Below are 18,972 nucleotides of genomic sequence, written 5' to 3'. Positions count from 1 at the left end.
GTATCCTCACACCCCGTGTCAACTGTCTGCAATGGCCCATCTTGATTATCACTACAAAAGTTTTTTTCTCCTACTGATTATAGCTCATCTTAATTAATTAGCCTCTTAGAGTTGATATGGCTACTTCCACCTTTTCATGTTCTGTATGTATATATATCTCCTTACTATATGTTCCATTCTGTACATCTGATGATGTGGGCTGTAGCCCATGAAAGCTTATGCTCAAATAAATGTGTTAGTCTCTAGAGTGCCACAAGTACTCCCGTTCTTTCCTTTATGTATTTGTTGTTTGGATATGTAGTATCTAAATGAGATCATCTGGTGGTGAAACTGTTAATACAACACTTGTGCTTTTCCTTTTTGGTGAGTGGATGGTGCAGGGAGTATTTAAGCATGGATATGGCACCATGAAAAATACTATTTCAATTAAATGAGACTTTCTGGTCATTAAAAGTTATACATGTGTAGCCAAAAGGAAAAACACAAGGCTGCTCAGACATCTGTCAAGGGTGTATATGATTCACCCAGTCAAACAGATCACATATTAACATGGATAATAAGGGCTAACAAGCAAACAATTACTTTTTATAAAATGAAGAAATTGGAAAATATATCTCAGGAAATAAATTAAACATAATAATTAACATGACAAAAAATGACTATTTTTTCCTGTGAGAATTGTTGTACCTACCTACCTACAGATGATTTCCTCTGCTTTAGCCTCCAATCTTCAAGGCTACTCAGTGTGGCCATTATTATTCAAGCTACAAAGGACAGCTTGGACTTTTTCACAGTCCATCTATGGGCAGGTCTACACTAACCCCCCAATTCGAACTCAGGTACGCAACTTCAGCTACGTGAATAATGTAGCTGAAGTTCGAAGTACCTTAGTTTGAACCTACCTCGGTCCAGACGCGGCAGGCAGGCTCCCCCGTCGACTTCGCGGTACTCCGCTCGCCGAGCTGGAGTACCACAGTCGATGGCGAGCACTTCCGGGTTCGACTTATCTCGTCCAGACAAGACACGATAAGTCGAACCCAGAAGTTCGATTTGTTTGCCGCCGAACTACCGGGTAGTGTAGACCTACTCTATGTCATTCAGCTCAAGGGGCTGATGTTCAATGACTAAGAGTATTAGGTAGGCCTTAAAAATGATCTAATTAATACTGCATTATTCCTAGACTTCTGTAGCCTAATATGTAAGAGTCAAAGTGTACAAACTGAAGTGTGGTCTCCTGCATGGCAGTTCATGTCACTGAAGTCAGGCTACCAGGCTATGACTGATCTTTTAAGCAGATTGAATTGATTGAAAATTAATTTGATTTTAAATTGTGCCTTATAATCCTGTTTGCAGAATGAAAAATGCACAGCTCTTCATTTTGCTGCCACCCAAGGAGCAACTGAGATTGTTAAATTAATGATGTCATCCTATGCTGGTGATGAATCTATTATTGACGCACTAGATGGGAATAAGGAAACACTGCTTCACAGGTAAGAGAATCCTCTAACATCATATTCATAATCACTGTTTCAGTTCCAACAATAGCCAACAATATAACTTCAACTAATTAGAGAAAACAGGGGATGTGCATCCACATCTGGAGGGATTCTTACTGATATGTGGATTCAGGAGGTAGGTGATCTCAGTAGGACACAGTGTAATTGGTTGATTGATCAAGCTGCTGGATGCTTGGAGTCCTGTGCCTAGGGTCAAGACCAAAGAGAGATCGAGATTCTGGCATCTGACATAGTACATTCAGCAACTTACACTGCCTCTTTGAACTGGAAAACTACTCTAGTGTAGGATCAGAGGGCAGACCAGCTGAAAGAAATTGCAGTACTGGAAAAGGGATACTCATGGGAAGATAGAAGAAGATGATGTTTTGGAACTATCAAACATGTTTTGGAACTCTTGAGGCACCAGGCCCAAATAAATGCTAAACTTGTTTTAATAGGATTCATTGGACCGTCCCAAACAAATGAATGAAGAAGGAATATCAAAAGCGCACTGGAGTCTATTACACTGTTCTGTAACAAAACCATTTAGTGCCTGATTTTCAAAAAAATCAGGGTACAACTGCACATCCATGTACAGTTACTATGACTGCTTATGCAAATCAAGAATTTGTAAATGGCCATTTATACATATAACTGCATCTCAGCCCGGAGTAAATTAAAGCAACAGCAGTAGCAAGATCAGGATTTTGCTGGTGAAGAAAGGCAGGAAAATAGGAAAGCAGGCCATTTGCTCAACAGCAGATGATTTTTCTCACCACCCAATGAATTTTGGATGAGGAATGTGCCACCAGGCATCACAAGAAGAGTTCATTGTTAACAGGATTCCTCAGAAGACTCCATAAAGTAGATAGGGGCCCTGATCTGTTAAGGGCAGCAAGGGTGTGTGGGATGAGACCCAGTTAGAGTTCTGGTTTCAGGCTTCAGTTTGAATATTTTACAAAGCCTATGTCCTATCATCTTGGAGTTTCTTTTGTCCATATGCTAAATATTTGATCTTCCTGGCAGGAAATATTTCCTGTATCTAGTAGAAGTCTCTCCACACACTTGAATCACTGATATTATTTTAAAAATCACCCTTTTAATATCATCAGTTCTAAGTATAATGTTCCGCAGTCTATAAAATAACTCCACCAATGTGTCAGGTGGTATCTCTGAGAAATTTTATTACCTTGGCGCTGGAATTGTGTATAACTACATTACACTGAGATCACCTGTTGTAAAATTTAGTGTTAAGCCTTAATGGAACAGAGAAGATAACAATTCTTTAATATAGTTGATCAGAAATGCAGCAAAGTCCCAATTTCTCAAAACATTTTAAATTTCTAACTTCATCATTTTTCTGAAAGTGCTTGGTTCATTTTATTTTTTCCCTACAATATTACATTTTAATATCCTACTGCAGCATAAAACTTTAGATTTGTACAATATACAAATATTTAAAAAATATCTTTTGTTAAGTTAATAACATGCCCCACCCTCCCCTTGCCCTGAGGTATGTTTTAATTCGTTCTCTAGTTTTGGTATGGAATTGATTACCACAATCAGAATATTCCCTGAGCAGAGTCAAGCAATTACACGGCCTGATCTGGCATTCTGTATACATCTAAAGCTTCTAGTAAGGTCAGTGGGAGTTCCGGGTGCCATATCCCATTGAAATCATTTGGAGTTTCAGGTGTACACAGAATAAGTCGAGCCCCTGGTGCATAATACTTTGTATCAACATTTTATGGTATTATAAAAGGTACTAATTTCTGGCTGTATTGGAGTCAATAGGAGTTTTACCATTGACTTTAGCGGGGCCCAGGATTTCACTCAATGAGTTTTTAGCATATCTGTAGAATTGAATATGGTTAAAAATCCAAGGTCCACAATACAGGGAGTCCACAAGGTCCACAATAATTTATTCTATGAGCTATTATGAAGGAAGCATTTTTAGTCTCTCTTTCTCTCTGTTTATATAAAGAAAATTATTTGAAAGCACTAAAAGAAGCAGCAGATGTAGAAAAGCATTGGCCTTTACTTTTAAAGTTCATTGACCTTTCTAAAATAACTATATGTTTTTCCCCCACAGGACTGCATTATTTGATCACTATGAACTGGCAGAGTATTTAATTTCAATGGTAAATATTTAATCAAGGCATATATTAACAAAGATTGTTGCTAGGTACTAATGCAGGTTGTATAGAAACATCTATTAAAGACTTTTACTTAAAAAATAATTTCCTGTTTAGCAAGTACAGGAAATTACAAAAGAGGGATGTTTCTTCAGGAACAGGTTTTTTTGTTTAAATATATTTCATAATACACAGCTGCAAATTACAGTACTGCTATAGTTATGATTCCACTGTAGAATTCTGTAGGGGTTCATAATGATGCTGCAAAACTGAATCTGTATTTGTATTTGAATTATTTAGACAGAGTTTTAACATTCAGAAGTGTTTATAGAATATGCCAGAATGACTCAGCTGACCTCACTTTTAAAGTAATTCACAAGGAAAGGAAATAAAATTTAAATATACATTTTTTCAAAAGTGAAATCTCACACCCGTCGTGTGTGTGTGTGTGTTACAGGCATCACAAAGACATTTCTAGGTGTGGAAGAGGGTTCATGTGTGGTCCAGCAATATCTTGTACACACACACACATCCCACAGGAGATTTATTGGGTTTGTTCATGGAATAATTGGGAAAGAAAAAGATTTTTATATTCGCTGTATGCTCTACTATATCCTCTGTGTTAGTACAGTGCTGAGCAAATTGTCGGGAGTCAGTAGAGCTATGCCAGTTTATATTAGCTGAAGATTTTGCCTTTAATGTTATGTCAACAGACAATAAATGCTGACACTTGGTATTAGACTACTTAAACTTATCCTTGGGTAGTAACAGGCACATTACATCTCCCCCTTTAAGTTCTACATTCCTACGATTTACAGTATTTACACCAGGGGTTCTCAGACTGGGGGTTGGGACTCCTCAGGGGATCACGAGGTTATTACATGGGGGGGTCGTGAGCTGTCAGCCTCCACACCAAGCCCCACTTTGCCTCCATCATTTATAATGGTGTTAAATATATAAAAAGGTGTTTTTAATTTATAAGGAGGGTCACACTCAGAGGCTTGCTATGTGAAAGGGGTCATCAGTACAAAAGTTTAAAACCACCAATTTACACTATCATGCTGACTTAGAAATTGAATATGTATCAATCTGCTAAGTGTCTCTGAATCATACTGGCTTTCTAATTACACTACCCAAATGTAACAACTTGATCATCTGGCTGTCCATTACTTGCAACAACTGGCTGTAGTCAGTGCAGAATCCTTGAGTTGTCTTCTTCGTGTTCCACATCCGACATCCGTAGAGTTTGCTCTGTTGATTGTTCTCTATTGAGGAACAAACTCTATATGGCAACAGTTTCTGTTGAACTTTCCACTGTCGCTCTTGATTACATATGATCTGAGTGCTGAATTCTTTTTCTTTATGACAGGTTCATCCCTTTTCTCCATCCAATTTGACATGAACATGGCCACCAAATTCTAGACCTGGCAGTTCTCTAAATGAGCGACTGTGACATTCTGGGCCGTACAATCCAGACCACTGAGGGGCTGTATCATCCCTGCCCTGCAAACTTGGGTGCCTCACAATGCTTTGCTGCTATAGCTCCAACCTGGGCTGCTCACAAACAGCCTTCTAGCGTGCCCTGAGTGTCTGTGTATAGCTGCAGCCCGCCAGCCATACATCAGTCACACTCTGGCTTCCACCAGCCTTGGTTACCACTTTCAGGGTGACCCCAAACACACTCCCAGTCCCAGATTTTCCCCCAAAACCTGTGTTCTGCACTGTCTGGCCCTCTCCTGGTATCCAGATATATTAGGCCCATTGCCCCTCTAAGGGGATCAATATACAAGAGTTTACTACCATAAATGGAATTACCCCATACAGTTCAGTTTAAAGACAACACTGGATTAGTTTTAATTAAAGAATAAAACAAGTTTATTTAACTACAAAGAGATAGATTTTACATGAGTACAAGTATAAGGTATTAAAGTTAGAAATGGTTAAAAGAGAAATAAAGATAAAATGCTTTCTAGTGCTAAAACTTAACGTGGCTCAAGATAAAATTCTTACCACATACTCCCAGCAACAGGGCTGACCAAATTTCAGGTCAGGATCTCTCCCAAAGGTAAATGGGATGGTTTATTTTGTCTTCTTAGGTGAAAGAGCAAGAGATGGATAGGGAGAGATATATTGAGGTGTTTTTGCCTCTCCTTTATTGTCCAGTCCTCCTCTGCAATGTATTTTCCTGAGGGTTACCTCTATAAGAACATAAGAACGGCCATACTGGGTCAGACCAAAGGTCCATTAAGCCCAGTATCCTGTCCTCTGACAGTGGCCAATGGCAGGTGCCCCAAAGGGAATGAACAGACAGGTTATCATCAAGTGATCCATGCCCTGTCACCCAATCCCAGCTTCTGGCAAACAGAGGCTAGGGACACCATTCCTGCCCATCCTGGCTAATAGCCATTGATGGACCTATCTTCCATGAATGTATCTAGCTCCCTTTTGAACCCTGTTATAGTATTGGCCTTCACAACACCCTCTGGCAAGGAGTTCCAGAGGTTGACAGTGCGTTGTGTGAAAAAATACTTTCTTGTGTTTGTTTTAAACCTACTACCTATTAATTTCATTTGGTGGCTCCTTGTTCTTGTATTATGAGAAGCAGTAAATAATACCTCCTTGTTTACTTTCTCTATACCACTCATGATTTTATAGACCTCTATCATATAACCCCTTAGTCGCCTCTTTTCCAAGCTGAAAAGTCCCAGTCTTATTAATCTCGCCTCATACGGAAGCCATTCTATACCCCTAATCATTTTTGTTGCCCTTTTCTGAACCTTTTCCAATTCCAATATATCTTTTTTGAGATGGGGCGACCACATCTGCATGCAGTATTCAAGGTGTGGGCGTGCCATGGATTTATATAGAGGCAATATGATATTTTCTGTCTTATTATCTATCCTTTCTTGATGATTTCCAACATTCTGTTTGCATTTTTGACTGCCACTGCACATTGAGTGGATGATTTCAGAGAACTATCAACAATGACTCCAAAATCTCTTTCTTGAGTGGTAACAGCTAATTTAGACCCTATCTTTATAGATGTATAGTTAGGATTATGTTTTCCAATGTGCATTACTTTGCATTTATCAACATTAAATTTCATCTGCCATTTTGTTACCCAGTCACCCAGTTTTGTGAGATCCTTTTGTAGCTCTTCACAGTCTGCCTGGGACTTAACTATCTTGTGTAGTTTTGTATCATCTGCAAATTTGCCACCTCACTGTTTACCCCTTTTTCCAGATCGTTTATGAACATGTTAAATAGGACTGGGCCCAGTACAGATTCCTGGGGGACACCACTATTTACCTATCTCCATTCTGAAAACTGACCATTTATTCCTACTCTTTGTTTCCTATCTTTTAACCAGTTACCAATCCATGAGAGAACCTTCCCTCTCATCCCATGACTGCTTATTTTGCTTAAGAGCCTTTGGTGAGGGACCTTGTCAAAGACTTTCTGAAAATCTAAATACACTATATCCACTGGATAAAGTTTATTCCCACTCTGAGGACATTTCATGGTGAAAGAGGTTTCATGCTGTTGTTTGCTACAGTGCAGATCTGTTTGTTCCTGCCCCCCTTCCTTGCCAAAGAATGGCTACTTAATGGGTGATTGCCCATCAACTTTGATGACACCTGGCTAGTGGTGTCAGCTTGTCCTTTATCTTAGAGAAACTGATTTACCCAGATCTGTCTGGTAATCACATTTTAGACGTGATTTCATCGTATGTTTATAACTTTACATATAATTTTACTACACACATTTCATCATGATATTATTGACCATGAGTTGTTTTCAAAAGATATCTTACAAGGCATATTTCATACAAAGATTATTACAGTAGTGTGTAGGGTGTGAATATTGGGGTGCATTCCATCAGAGTGATGTCTGTTGTAAAAGTGTTCATAAGATCTTTTAGCCTTTTTATCCAATTTGGCAACTCTCTTCATGTCTGGCCACTTTGGAAATAGATTCTTTCCCAAAGTTGGAAGAGTAGGTCTGTGTTGCTTTCCCATCAGGAGTTGTGCAGGACAGCATCAAGTAATCACTATTGGTGTTGATCTGTAACTCAGAAGAGCAAGGAATGGATCTTCATGCTGTCAGATTTTCCTGGCTATCTGTATAGCTAGTAATATGATCAAAATCATATTTCATTTGTAATGACTTAAATTCTGGTGCAATGAATTGTGGTACATTGTACATCACTAATTGTTCCGGAATACCAAAGTAAGCAAAAGTGCTCTTCAGTTTCTTGATAACACTGCAACATGTTATGTCTTCCAAGTACATTATTTCTATATACCTGAAAAAATAGTCCAAAATGACCAGGTAACGATATTCTCTGAATTTGCATAAATCTGCCACTAGCCTCTTCCAAGGTCTTTCTGGTACAGGTGTTTGTATACTGTTGTTCAGCATTATCTCTTAAATTGATTTGTGCTCAATCTCCTCTCAAAAGTTTGATATCATCAGCTTCCTCCACATTTCTCACTAGGCCCATCATGGGTGCCATACTGCTGCTGAAAAGGTTGTTGATCTTTGATCCTCTGATCACATGCACTCTGAATGCAAAGCTTTTGTCTTTGTAAGTTGTTTCTGTGGTGAACTGGCCTATGCATTTCAGAGTATCTCCAGGGCTAGTCAGAGCTATGTCAGGTGTCTTCAGCTCTGGGAGGGGTTGAAGGTGATCGTAAGTGCTGTCTGGGGTGACTGAGACATCAGCTCCTGAGTCAATTTTTAAGTCAATAGTCATGCCATGAATATTCAGTTTCACTGTCCAGGCAGGTTCTATATCAGAGGTCGGCAACCTATGGCAGGCGAACCTATGGACCCCGGCAGGCAGCAGCGTGCCATTAAAAATCCTGCCTGAACCAGCCTGCTCTTCTCCGCCCTCCGCCTACCGCTCTCTCTGGCGGGGGCAGGGGGCAGAAGCAAGCTTGGTCCTGCCGGCTGCTGCTGTACAGCAGGCTCCACCAGCAACCAAGCTTCCCCATCTGGGACCCTGATTTTGAACCTTTGACCGTCACTCCACTCCCTGTTTTTTCATTAGTGGTCCCAAGAGATTATTTGGTTCCTGGGTCCAGTGGTCCCTTCCGCTAGGCTGGGGGAGGGCCCTTTAGAAGTGGGTGGGCTTGTGCCCGCCCACCTCCCCGTTGTTTCCAATAAGGAAACCAAGCTTCCCCCTCCCCCGCCTCTTCCCCCAGCGTGCTGTGTCGAGCCCTGCCTCCTCTCCCTCCCTGCCGCCGATGGCCCTTGCGAGGGAGGGGAGAAAAGCAGCCCCAGTGCCCTCGCTGCTCAGACCGGTAAGGAGGCGGAGAAGAGGCAGGGGGAAGGAGGGTAGGAGTGGGGCGTATCCCTCCAGCCCCCTGCCGTGAGCTGCTCAGGGGGCTGGGAGCACCCCCTGATCCCAGCCCCCCCCAAGCCCTATGCTCTGACCCCTGCACCCCCCTTGAACCTCAGCCTCCTGCATCCTCCCCATAACCCCATCCCTGATTCCTGCACCCTCCACACATACCCAGCCCTCCCACACCCCATGCCCTGACTCCTGCACCCCCTCACATGCCCCCAGCCCTCTGCCCTGACTCCTGCACCCTCCAGACATACCCAGCCCCTCCACACACCCCTGCCCTGACTCCTGCACTCCCCACACATACCCAGCCCCCCCACACTTCATGCCCTGACTCTTGCACCCCCCACATCCCCACCCCCACCCTGAATACCAGGCCAGCAGCAGGCTGAGCGGGGCCGGCGGCTGGGACCCCAGCTGGCAAGGGGCCGGCAGCCAGAACCCCGGGCCGGCAGCCAGAACCCCAGACCGGCAGCGGGCTGAGCAGGGCCGGCAGCCAGGACCCTGGATGGCAGGAACCAGTGGACGGAATCCCAGACTGGCAGCGGGCTGAGCTGCTCGGCCCGCCGCTGGTCTGGGGTCCCGGCCCCTGGCCCCGCTCAGCCCGCCGCTGGTCTGGGGTTCCGGCCGCAGACCCTGCTCAGCCTGCTGCCGGCCTAGGTGAACGGAACCCCAGGCTGGCAGCAGGCTGAGCAGGTCGGCGGCTTACGATCAGCATTTTGATTTAATTTTAAATTAAGCTTCTTAAACATTTTGAAAACCTTGTTTACTTTACATACAACAGTAGTTTAGTTATATTATACATAGACTTATAGAGAGAGACCTCTAAAAAACGTGAACATGTATTACCGGCACGCGAAACCTTAAATTAAAGTGAATAAATGAAAACTTGGCACACCACTTCTGAAAGGTTGCCGACCCCTGTTCCATATCATTGTAAGTGATAGGTCCCCAAAACAAGGGCTCTTGATTGTTTGTAATATGAGTTAACTCCCAGCTGTAAAATGTCCATATTTCATGCTTTTATTACAACCTGTGCCTCTAACTGGACATTCATCATCTCTTGGGATATGACTTTTTCCACTCCTTGTGCATGAAGGCTGGAATGTGTCCTTCTTAGCCTAGGAGTTCTCTCTTCTTGCATCAGGGGTTTTATGATAGTGACTTTTAAGACTCAAGTGTCTGCAGTTGCTAAGCTAGTTTCGGGTTTTTAAATTTGTCAAGTTTCTCTAGGTTTCCTGTTTCACCAGTTCAGACTATTTTGCTATTTGAGTAGCTATGGCTAGAATTAAATCTGTCTTGAGTTGTAGCTGCTGTGAAAGGTTTTTATCTGTTAACCCAATAACCAATGTGTCTCTGATATATTCATGTTTTGCATTCCCCAAATCAGTTTTCAGCCAATATATGTAGAACTCTTATAAAACATTCAACATTTTTCCTTGGTTCTGAGTTCTCTGGTAAAAACATGCTCTTTCATAAACCACGTTTCTTTGAGGTGTAAAGTATGCATCAAACATAGCCAAAACCCTTTAATAGTCATCTTTGTGACTGTCTTCAGTAATGTCAAAGGATTGAAAGATATGACCTGCTTGCTTCCCCACAGCATAAATTAAAGACGATACCTGTATATCTTCAGGTTCTTTGTGCAGCTTGGTAGCAATGCAAAATTTTGCACAATATTGTTCCAGTCTGTCCATTCTGAAGGTTTATCCAAACTGAAGTTCTTTGGAGCATTGAAGAGTGGCATGTTGATAAGATCCTGCAACCTTTGTTGCTGTGTCCCTTCTGTCTGCAACCTTTATAGCTGTTTTCCTTCTGTTTCTGTTCTTATCTTACTCCTGACACCATGTAATGTTTCTGTATCTGGTATGGACAGGGCTCAGAGCTTGCTTATACACACCAGATATGTTCATCATAAGATCCTTCAATGATCTTCCAGGTATGGCTGAGGGTCATTTACATAAGGTATTTATACACTCATTGCTGGCTAGTGGCTGAACAGTATAGTACAGTTTAGCATTCTATTACAGTGACTATGTGCTGTCTTTGCACTCCTTGCTCCCCGGTGCAATTTGGAGCAGGTTTAGACCTCTACATTAATTAAGACCACCTCAAGACTGCTGTCATTTGCAGTGGCTTCTAATAAGCCCCAAAGTACCAGCTAAGATCAACAAAATACTGCACATTTCAGCTGTTACCTCTGTTTCCTCTCTCCTGGCATGCTTCTGTGGCATCTTCTACACTGGGTATGAGCAGGGTTAAGTGGGAAAGGGTGGTATAGAACTGATTGTGTCAGACAGCGATTTCACTGCTCTATGGGACTCATGAGCTCCCAGTTTAGTGCAGCTTTCCTGCCACAACATGGCTCAGGATCCTGCCTATTGTCTCCAGAGTAAAAAGAGAGAAATATTGACTTTGGGTTTGGTTATCACTTGTATCCTTTAATAATCCGCATCTTATTTCAGACATGTTAGCTTGTATAAACATTTATCTTATTGTAAGTGCTTTTTCTACTTGGAAATAAAAATGGCAGCTGTCAACAACATTCTTAACAGGTATAAAGTTATATGTCATGTTTTAGACAATGAGAGCCTGATCATCCCCACAAAAGCAGAATTCTCCTGTAGCATTATACACCCACTTTGTACTCATTGTGCCCAATGTGAATGACTGCACAAGATGCAAAGCAGTGGAGAATCAAGCCCTGCAGCTAAAAATTGAACTAATGGTTTGTTTTGTCATCCTCATGTAGGCCCTGGTTCATCTAACATTTCAGCAGGTGCTTTAACTTGGGTGGGACTTAAGCATCTGATGTTATTTCTTGTACAGAAATTGATATGCTTAAGTGTTTTGCTAAATCAGGGCCTTAAGAAGCAAAACAAATTAAGCTTGAAAAAGAAAATCTAGGTCATTATTTTAAATGTTTTGAACTTTATGAATCTAATTTTAAAAAGTGTATTTGCAAATTGTGTTCAATTGTGTATCCAATGCTTGTGCAATTATATTCACAACTATAATATTTGCATATACACATAGACAGTTCTTTGTCTCTACTGTATTGGCAAGCATCTGATTTGTGCACACAAATGATGTAATTGCATACACATATTAGGTATTCAGTTGTGAGTAATTTAAAAAAATCAGAACAGCAAAGTCAAAATGTTCACAAATGTGCTTTAGAATTGGTTGCATCATATTTCATTAGGACTTTAGGCTATAATGATTTAGAATTCGGTGTGTATACTGGACAAGTTAGCTTTGAGATCTCTTTACATGCTCAAGACTTCCTGAGTTAAGGATCAAGCAACAGAGGGTCCTGTGGCACCTTTGAGACTAACAGAAGTATTGGGAGCATAAGCTTTCGTGGGTAAGAACCTCACTTCTTCAGATGCAAGTAATGGAAATCTCTAGAAGCAGGTATATATCAGTGTGGAGATAACGAGGTTAGTTCAATCAGGGAGGGTGAGGTGCTCTGCTAGCAGTTGAGGTGTGAACACCAAGGGAGGAGAAACTGTTTCTGTAGTTGGATAGCCATTCACAGTCTTTGTTTAATCCTGATCTGATGGTGTCAAATTTGCAAATGAACTGGAGCTCAGCAGTTTCTCTTTGGAGTCTGGTCCTGAAGTTTTTTTGCTGTAAGATGGCAACCTTTACATCTGCTATTGTGTGGCCAGGGAGGTTGAAGTGTTCTCCTACAGGTTTTTGTATATTGCCATTCCTGATATCTGACTTGTGTCCATTTATCCTCTTGCATAGTGACTGTCCAGTTTGGCCAATGTACATAGCAGAGGGGCATTGCTGGCATATGATGGCATATATAACATTAGTGGACGTGCAGGTGAATGAGCCGGTGATGTTGTAGCTGATCTGGTTAGGTCCAGTGATGGTGTTGCTGGTGTAGATATGTGGTCAGAGTAGGCATCGAGGTTTGTTGCATGGGTTGGTTCCTGAGTTAGAGTTGTTATGGTGCGGTGCGTGGTTGCTGGTGAGAATATGCTTAAGGTTGGCAGGTTGTCTGTGGGCGAGAACTGGCCTGCCTCCCAAGGTCTGTGAAAGTGAGGGATCATTGTCCAGGATGGGTTGTAGATCACTGATGATGCGTTGGAGAGGTTTAAGCTGAGGACTGTAGGTGATGGCCAGTGGAGTTCTGTTGGTTTCTCTTCTGGGCCTGTCTTGTAGCAGGAGGCTTCTGGGTACACGTCTGGCTCTGTTGATTTGTTTCTTTATTTCCTTGTGTGGGTATCGTAGTTTTGAGAATGCTTGGTGAAGATCTTGTAGGTGTTGGTCTCTGTCTGAGGGGTTGGAGCAGATGCGATTGTACCTCAGTGCTTGGCTGTAGACGATGGATCGTGTGGTGTGACCGGGGTGGAAGCTGGAGGCATGAAGGTAGGCGTAGCGGTCGGTTGGTTTTTGGTATAGGGTGGTGTTAATGTGGCCATCGCTTATTTGTACGGTGGTGTCCAGGAAGTGGACCTCCTGTGTAGATTGGTCCAGGCTGAGGTTGATGGTGGGGTGGAAGCTGTTGAAAGCATGGTGGAATTCTTCCAGGGCCTCCTTCCCATGGGTCCAGATGATGAAGATGTCATCAATATAGCGTAGGTAGAGAAGGGGCATGAGTGGACAGGAGCTGAGGAAGCGTTGTTCCAGGTCAGCCATAAAAATGTTGGCATATTGTGGGGCCATGCGGGTGCCCATAGCGGTGCCACTGGTCTGGAGGTATATATTGTCACCAAATTTGAAATAATTGTGCGTGAGGATAAAGTCACAGAGCTCAGCAATAAGTTGTGCTGTGTCATCATCAGGGATACTGTTCCTGACAGCTTGTATTCCATCTGTATGTGGGATGTTAGTGTAGAGAGCCTCTACATCCATGGTGGCTAGGATGTTGTTTTCTGGGAGGTCACCAATGCATTGTAGTTTCCTCAGGAAATCTGTGGTGTCACGGAGATAGCTGGGAGTGCTGGTGGCGTAGGGTCTGAGTAGGGAGTCCACATATCCAGACAGTCCTTCAGTGAGAGTGCCAATGCCCGAGATTATGGGGCGTCCGGGATTTCCAGGTTTGTGGATCTTAGGTAGTAGATAGAATAACCCCGGTCGGGGCTCTAAGGGTATGTTGATTTGTTCCTGTGTTAGTGTAGGGAGTGTCCTGAGTAGATGGTGAGTTAAGGATGTCTCTCTTAAGGACTGCCTCAGTTAAGGCATCTTGAGTTAAGAACATTTTAATGAAAGGTTCTCTCCCTGAAGTGATTTTATATCACTAAGGGGCTTCTAAAGCACTTTATTAGCTCTTTATTCTTTTTTTCTTCTTCTTTCCTTTTATATTTTCGTTGTCTCCTGTTTCAATTAAAAACAACTATATTAAATGCAGGAATAACATTAAAGTAACTTTCAGGATAACTAAATTACACAAGTCAGAAAATTCAAGAAGTTAAGGTTTGTAGAGCACCAATAACTTGAGCATGTTATAAATATACATTATCTTCTATTCCTGATGTCCTTGTTAAATATATATATAATATACTGGTCTTAATCTTGTTAAATACATTAAAACATATAGGATGTACAATATTGTTGAATTCATGTTCCTGAGAGGTCAACAACAGTAATGTCTGGAGTAAAGGTAACTACTCAGAATGTTTATGTAAATGACTATTTGTGACTTGCTGCAGCTGTATCGTGTGAAATTATATTTAAACTCTGATAGCCAATCAGATAGGAAAATCTCTGTTTGATTGGCTCATCAGAAATGAACATCCCCTCTCCCCCCAGTTGGCCTCTTAAGTTACAGAATGAATGGTAACTGAGAGACGGGGGCAGGGAATTATTTGTTATCCTTAAGCAATTCGTGGCCTTGCTAGATAACTTTCTGGTGTTTCTGGTGAAAACAGTCATTATGTATATAACAATCAATATAACTTATCACGTTTCTATGAACAACAAGATTTATTGTTCCTCAAGTTAAATATTGATAGTGGCTTTGGTTAATAATTGTCTCATGATTTAGGGCCTGATCCAAAGACAGTTGAAATTAATGGAAAGACTCCCATTCACTTCAATTGTTTTGGGTCAGACTTTCATTAGATGTAACCTAGTCTTAATTCCATGATCTGAGTTCGTCTCTCAGCTCTAGAAATATCCACATCACAAAATCCACCATCGAAGCTGCCACGTATTGGCCCTTTACTTGCACTCCCTGGCAGCCTGAGCAGAGAAGACAAGGATTTATTGGGCATAGAGGCATTGGGCAAATGACATTAATTTCTGGATGTCATTCCTCCAGAACAGGGGTAAACTGCAGTGATATGCTAGTTTGGAAGAGGCTTGCACTATTGCTGCCTATTATGTGGATAAGTAGGGAACCTCATTCATCAGGGCTGTAATTTTGGTACATTTCCAGACCACTAAGTCTATTGTTTTCAAACTTGGGTCCATTAAAATAGGCACCTAACTCCAGGGCTGACCCTAGAGCAAATGGCACCCCAGGTGAGGAGTGTCTTTTCTGCCCTCCCCCCTTATTTTTTATTACATTTCTAGCCCATTTCATGACTTTGATGCACAATTTGCATGCATGATTTATCCCTGTCATATAAGTTGATAAATTTGCACACTAGGATCTGTAAATCTGTATGCCACATGTACGCAAATCAAAAAAATTGTTTTCTCTAAGCTTATAGAAACTTTTTAATTTTAAGAATAACTGAAACGTACTAACATCAAAATATTGAACTGTGCACCAACATTGGGTGAACCAGTATTCAATAGTATTATAGTAGGTGACAGTCTTAAAATGTTAACCCTAGTCCTTGAGTTCAAAATGTCACTTTTCTCGCCTTTGCCCTCATGGACTGAAGCACAGTGTCAGAGAGATCCAAAGACTGGCCAATGCCACTTTCAAACAATAAAATAACAAGTGATGTCAGACTCACGTCAGCCATTATCAATCAAAGGTATGTTTTAACAAGCCCAAACTTCAAAAAACTGCGCTCACCACTCGCGACTATCACCGCAGCATGAGCAGAATCTTCCAAGCTATCCACACATTAAGAAAAGTGTCCTTCAGCTCTGCATCAGAAATGAATTGGAGAACTTGTGGTGGACATTGCTTCTCATGTTGCAAAATATGATGGATGTTGTCCAATTCACCATAGAGGGTTTTATCATTGACGTCCGAACATTCCCCACATGTCAGTGTCCGGTGAAGGTCTGTACAATTGTTCAAGAGTGGTTTCCTGTCCACTGGTAGCTTACTAAGGTCATACAGAAAACCCCAGGTCTTTTCATGGTGTTTCATTTATCCAAACTTTTCTTCGATGGACATCCAAACAGTGTCAATGAGCGAGCAAAAAAATACTCTCTTGAATTTTTCTTCCGAGCTTTCCATCACCTCATCTCTGCCCTCAGAACCAAACCGTCTCTTCTTCCAATGAATACAAGTTTCCTTGAAGACAGGCTCAACTCCAAAGTTTTCTGCCATTTTTTTGGCAGTAATGATGGCATTTTCAAATCCGTTGTCTCTATAGATCACAATGAAATCAAGGCAGCTTCTCATCAAAATAGTAGTGGTCGTGATGTCCATCAACTGAGTTTGTAACGCCTTGGTTACAGTGTTTACCTGGAACAGGGTATAGTGCCAAACCACAATTGAGACCAGAAATTTTAAGTCAGTGATCTGGTTTGCCAGGCTTTGAGCCTCGTGTTGCATTCCAGCCTCGGCTTTACTCGACTGTGCAAATGCCATCAGCGCATCAGTCACTTAGTGTCTTCATGGTCTGATTTGTAACGTTGTCTGTGAGGATCTTCCACCTGATAGTTGATGTTGAAAATAGGACGTATATTATTTGCAGTACTCTGAAGACAGATACTGAATCTAAAGAAGATGCTGCTGCATCTGACACAACCAGGTTGAGGAAATGGCAGCCACAAGTCATGAAGAAAGTTCTTGGATTCAATATCCTTGCTTGGGCACCACTGTTTCTTCCCTTCATGTTCATGCTGTTGTCATAGCCTTGGCCACAGCAGTCCTGAAGCTTTATTTTATTCTCATTCAAAACGTTCATAAACAGTTCTGTTAGGCCTTTTCCAGGAAAGTCATCCACAGATTGCAAACAGATACAGTGTCCCTTTCCTTGGATACAGCCATCCTTGTCGTCAACAAATCTTACTGTAAATGACATCTTTTCACTGTGAGTGCAGTCTATTATTAAGGCTGTGACAGACCCAGACCAGTGGGGTACAGGAGTCTGGTAGAGGGCAAATATACTGGTCACTGGATGAGTAGTTTTCTGTTCCCTGAGTGACCAGAGAAGGGGCTGCACTAAAGTAATAAGGAACCTGCTAGAACCAGTTAAGGCAGGCAGGCTAATTAGGACACCTGGAGCCAATTAAGAAGAAGAAGCTAGAATCAATTAAGGCAGGCTAATCAGGGCACCTGGGTTTTAAAAGGAGCTCACTTCAGTTTGTGGTGTGAGTGTGAGGAGCTGGGAGCAAGAGGCGCAAGGAGCTGAGAGTGAGAGGGTGTGCTGCTGGAGGACTAAGGAGCACAAGCGTTATCAGACACTAGGAGGAAGGTCCTGTGGTGAGACTAAGGAAGGTGTTTGGAGGAGGCCATGGGGAAGTAGCCCAGGGAGTTGTAGCTGTCATGCAGCTGTTACAGGAGGCACTATAGACAGCTGCAGTCCACAGGGCCCTGGGCTGGAACCCGGAGTAGAGGGCGGGCACAGGTTCCCCCCAAACCTCCCAATTAACCTGGAGTGTGGGTTCTTCCAGAGGGGAAGGTCTCTGGGCTGTTCTCCAACCCACATGGTGAATCTCTGAGGCAAGAAAATCTGCCAATAAGCACAGGACCCACCAAGATATCTGCTGGGAGAGGAATACAGCGGTGCACAGACAATCCAGGAAGTTTTTGGAAAGTGTAGGGGACAATTTCCTGGTGCAAGTGCTGGAGGAACCAACTAGGGGCAGAGCTTTTCTTGACCTGCTGCTTACAAACAGGGAAGAATTAGTAGGGGAAGCGAAAGTGGATGGGAACCTGGGAGGCAGTGATCATGAGATGGTCGAGTTCAGGATCCTGACACAAGGAAGAAAGGAGAGCAGCAGAATACGGAACCTGGACTTCAGAAAAACAGACTTTGACTCCCTCAGGGAACAGATGGGCAGGATCCCCTGGGAGAATAACATGAAGGGCAAAGGGGTCCAGGAGAGCTGGCTGTATTTTAAAGAATCCTTATTGCGGTTGCAGGAAGAAACCATCCCGATTTGTAGAAAGAATAGTAAATATGGCAGGCGACCAGCTTGGCTTAACAGTGAAATTCTTGCTGACCTTAAACACAAAAAAGAAGCTTACAAGAAGTGAAAGATTGGACAAATGACCAGGGAGGAGTATAAAAATATCGCTCAGGCATGCAAGAGTGAAATCAGGAAGGCAAAATCTCACATGGAGTTGCAGCTAGCAAGAGATGTTAAGAGTAACAAGAAGGGTTTCTTCAGGTATGTTAGCAACAAGAAGAAAGTCAAGGAAAGTGTGGGCCCCTTACTGAATGAGGGAGGCAACCTAGTGACAGAGGATGTGGAAAAAGCTAATGTACTCAATGCTTTTTTTGCCTCTGTCTTCACAAACAAGGTCAGCTCCCAGACTGCTGGACTGGGCAGCACAGTATGGGGAGGAGGTGACCAGCTCTCCGTGGAGAAAGAAGTGGTTCGGGACTATTTAGAAAAACTGGATGAGCACAAATCCATGGGGCCGGATGCGCTGCATCCGAGGGTGCTAAAGGAGTTGGCGGATGTGATTGCGGAGCCATTGGCCATCATCTTTGAAAACTCATGGTGATCGAGGGAGGTCCCGGATGACTGGAAAAAACGCTAATGTAGTGCCCATCTTTAATAAAGGGAAGAAGGAGGATCCGGGGAACTACAGGGAGGCAGCCTCACCTCAGTCCCTGGAAAAATCATGGAGCAGGTCCTCAAGGAATCAATTATGAAACACTTAGAGGAG

General features: G+C 42.5%; 1 protein-coding gene across 2 annotated transcripts in view; it reads left to right on the top strand.

Moving 5' to 3' along the window:
- Positions 1–18,972, top strand: part of TRPA1 (transient receptor potential cation channel subfamily A member 1) — a 69,881-nt gene that overhangs the window by 11,615 nt on the left and 39,294 nt on the right. For both annotated transcript variants that reach the window (XM_005309284.4, XM_042845041.2), the window contains 2 exons: positions 1,354–1,490; positions 3,589–3,637. In XM_005309284.4, the coding sequence (XP_005309341.3) occupies positions 1,354–1,490; positions 3,589–3,637 (186 nt within the window). The remainder of the gene's footprint in view (positions 1–1,353; positions 1,491–3,588; positions 3,638–18,972) is intronic.

Source organism: Chrysemys picta, chromosome 2, assembly GCF_011386835.1.
Source record: "Chrysemys picta bellii isolate R12L10 chromosome 2, ASM1138683v2, whole genome shotgun sequence".
In the NCBI taxonomy this organism is placed as follows: Eukaryota; Metazoa; Chordata; order Testudines; family Emydidae; genus Chrysemys; species Chrysemys picta.
The sequence above is the reverse complement of the archived record's forward strand: the minus strand, read 5'-3'. Positions and strand labels throughout refer to the sequence as shown.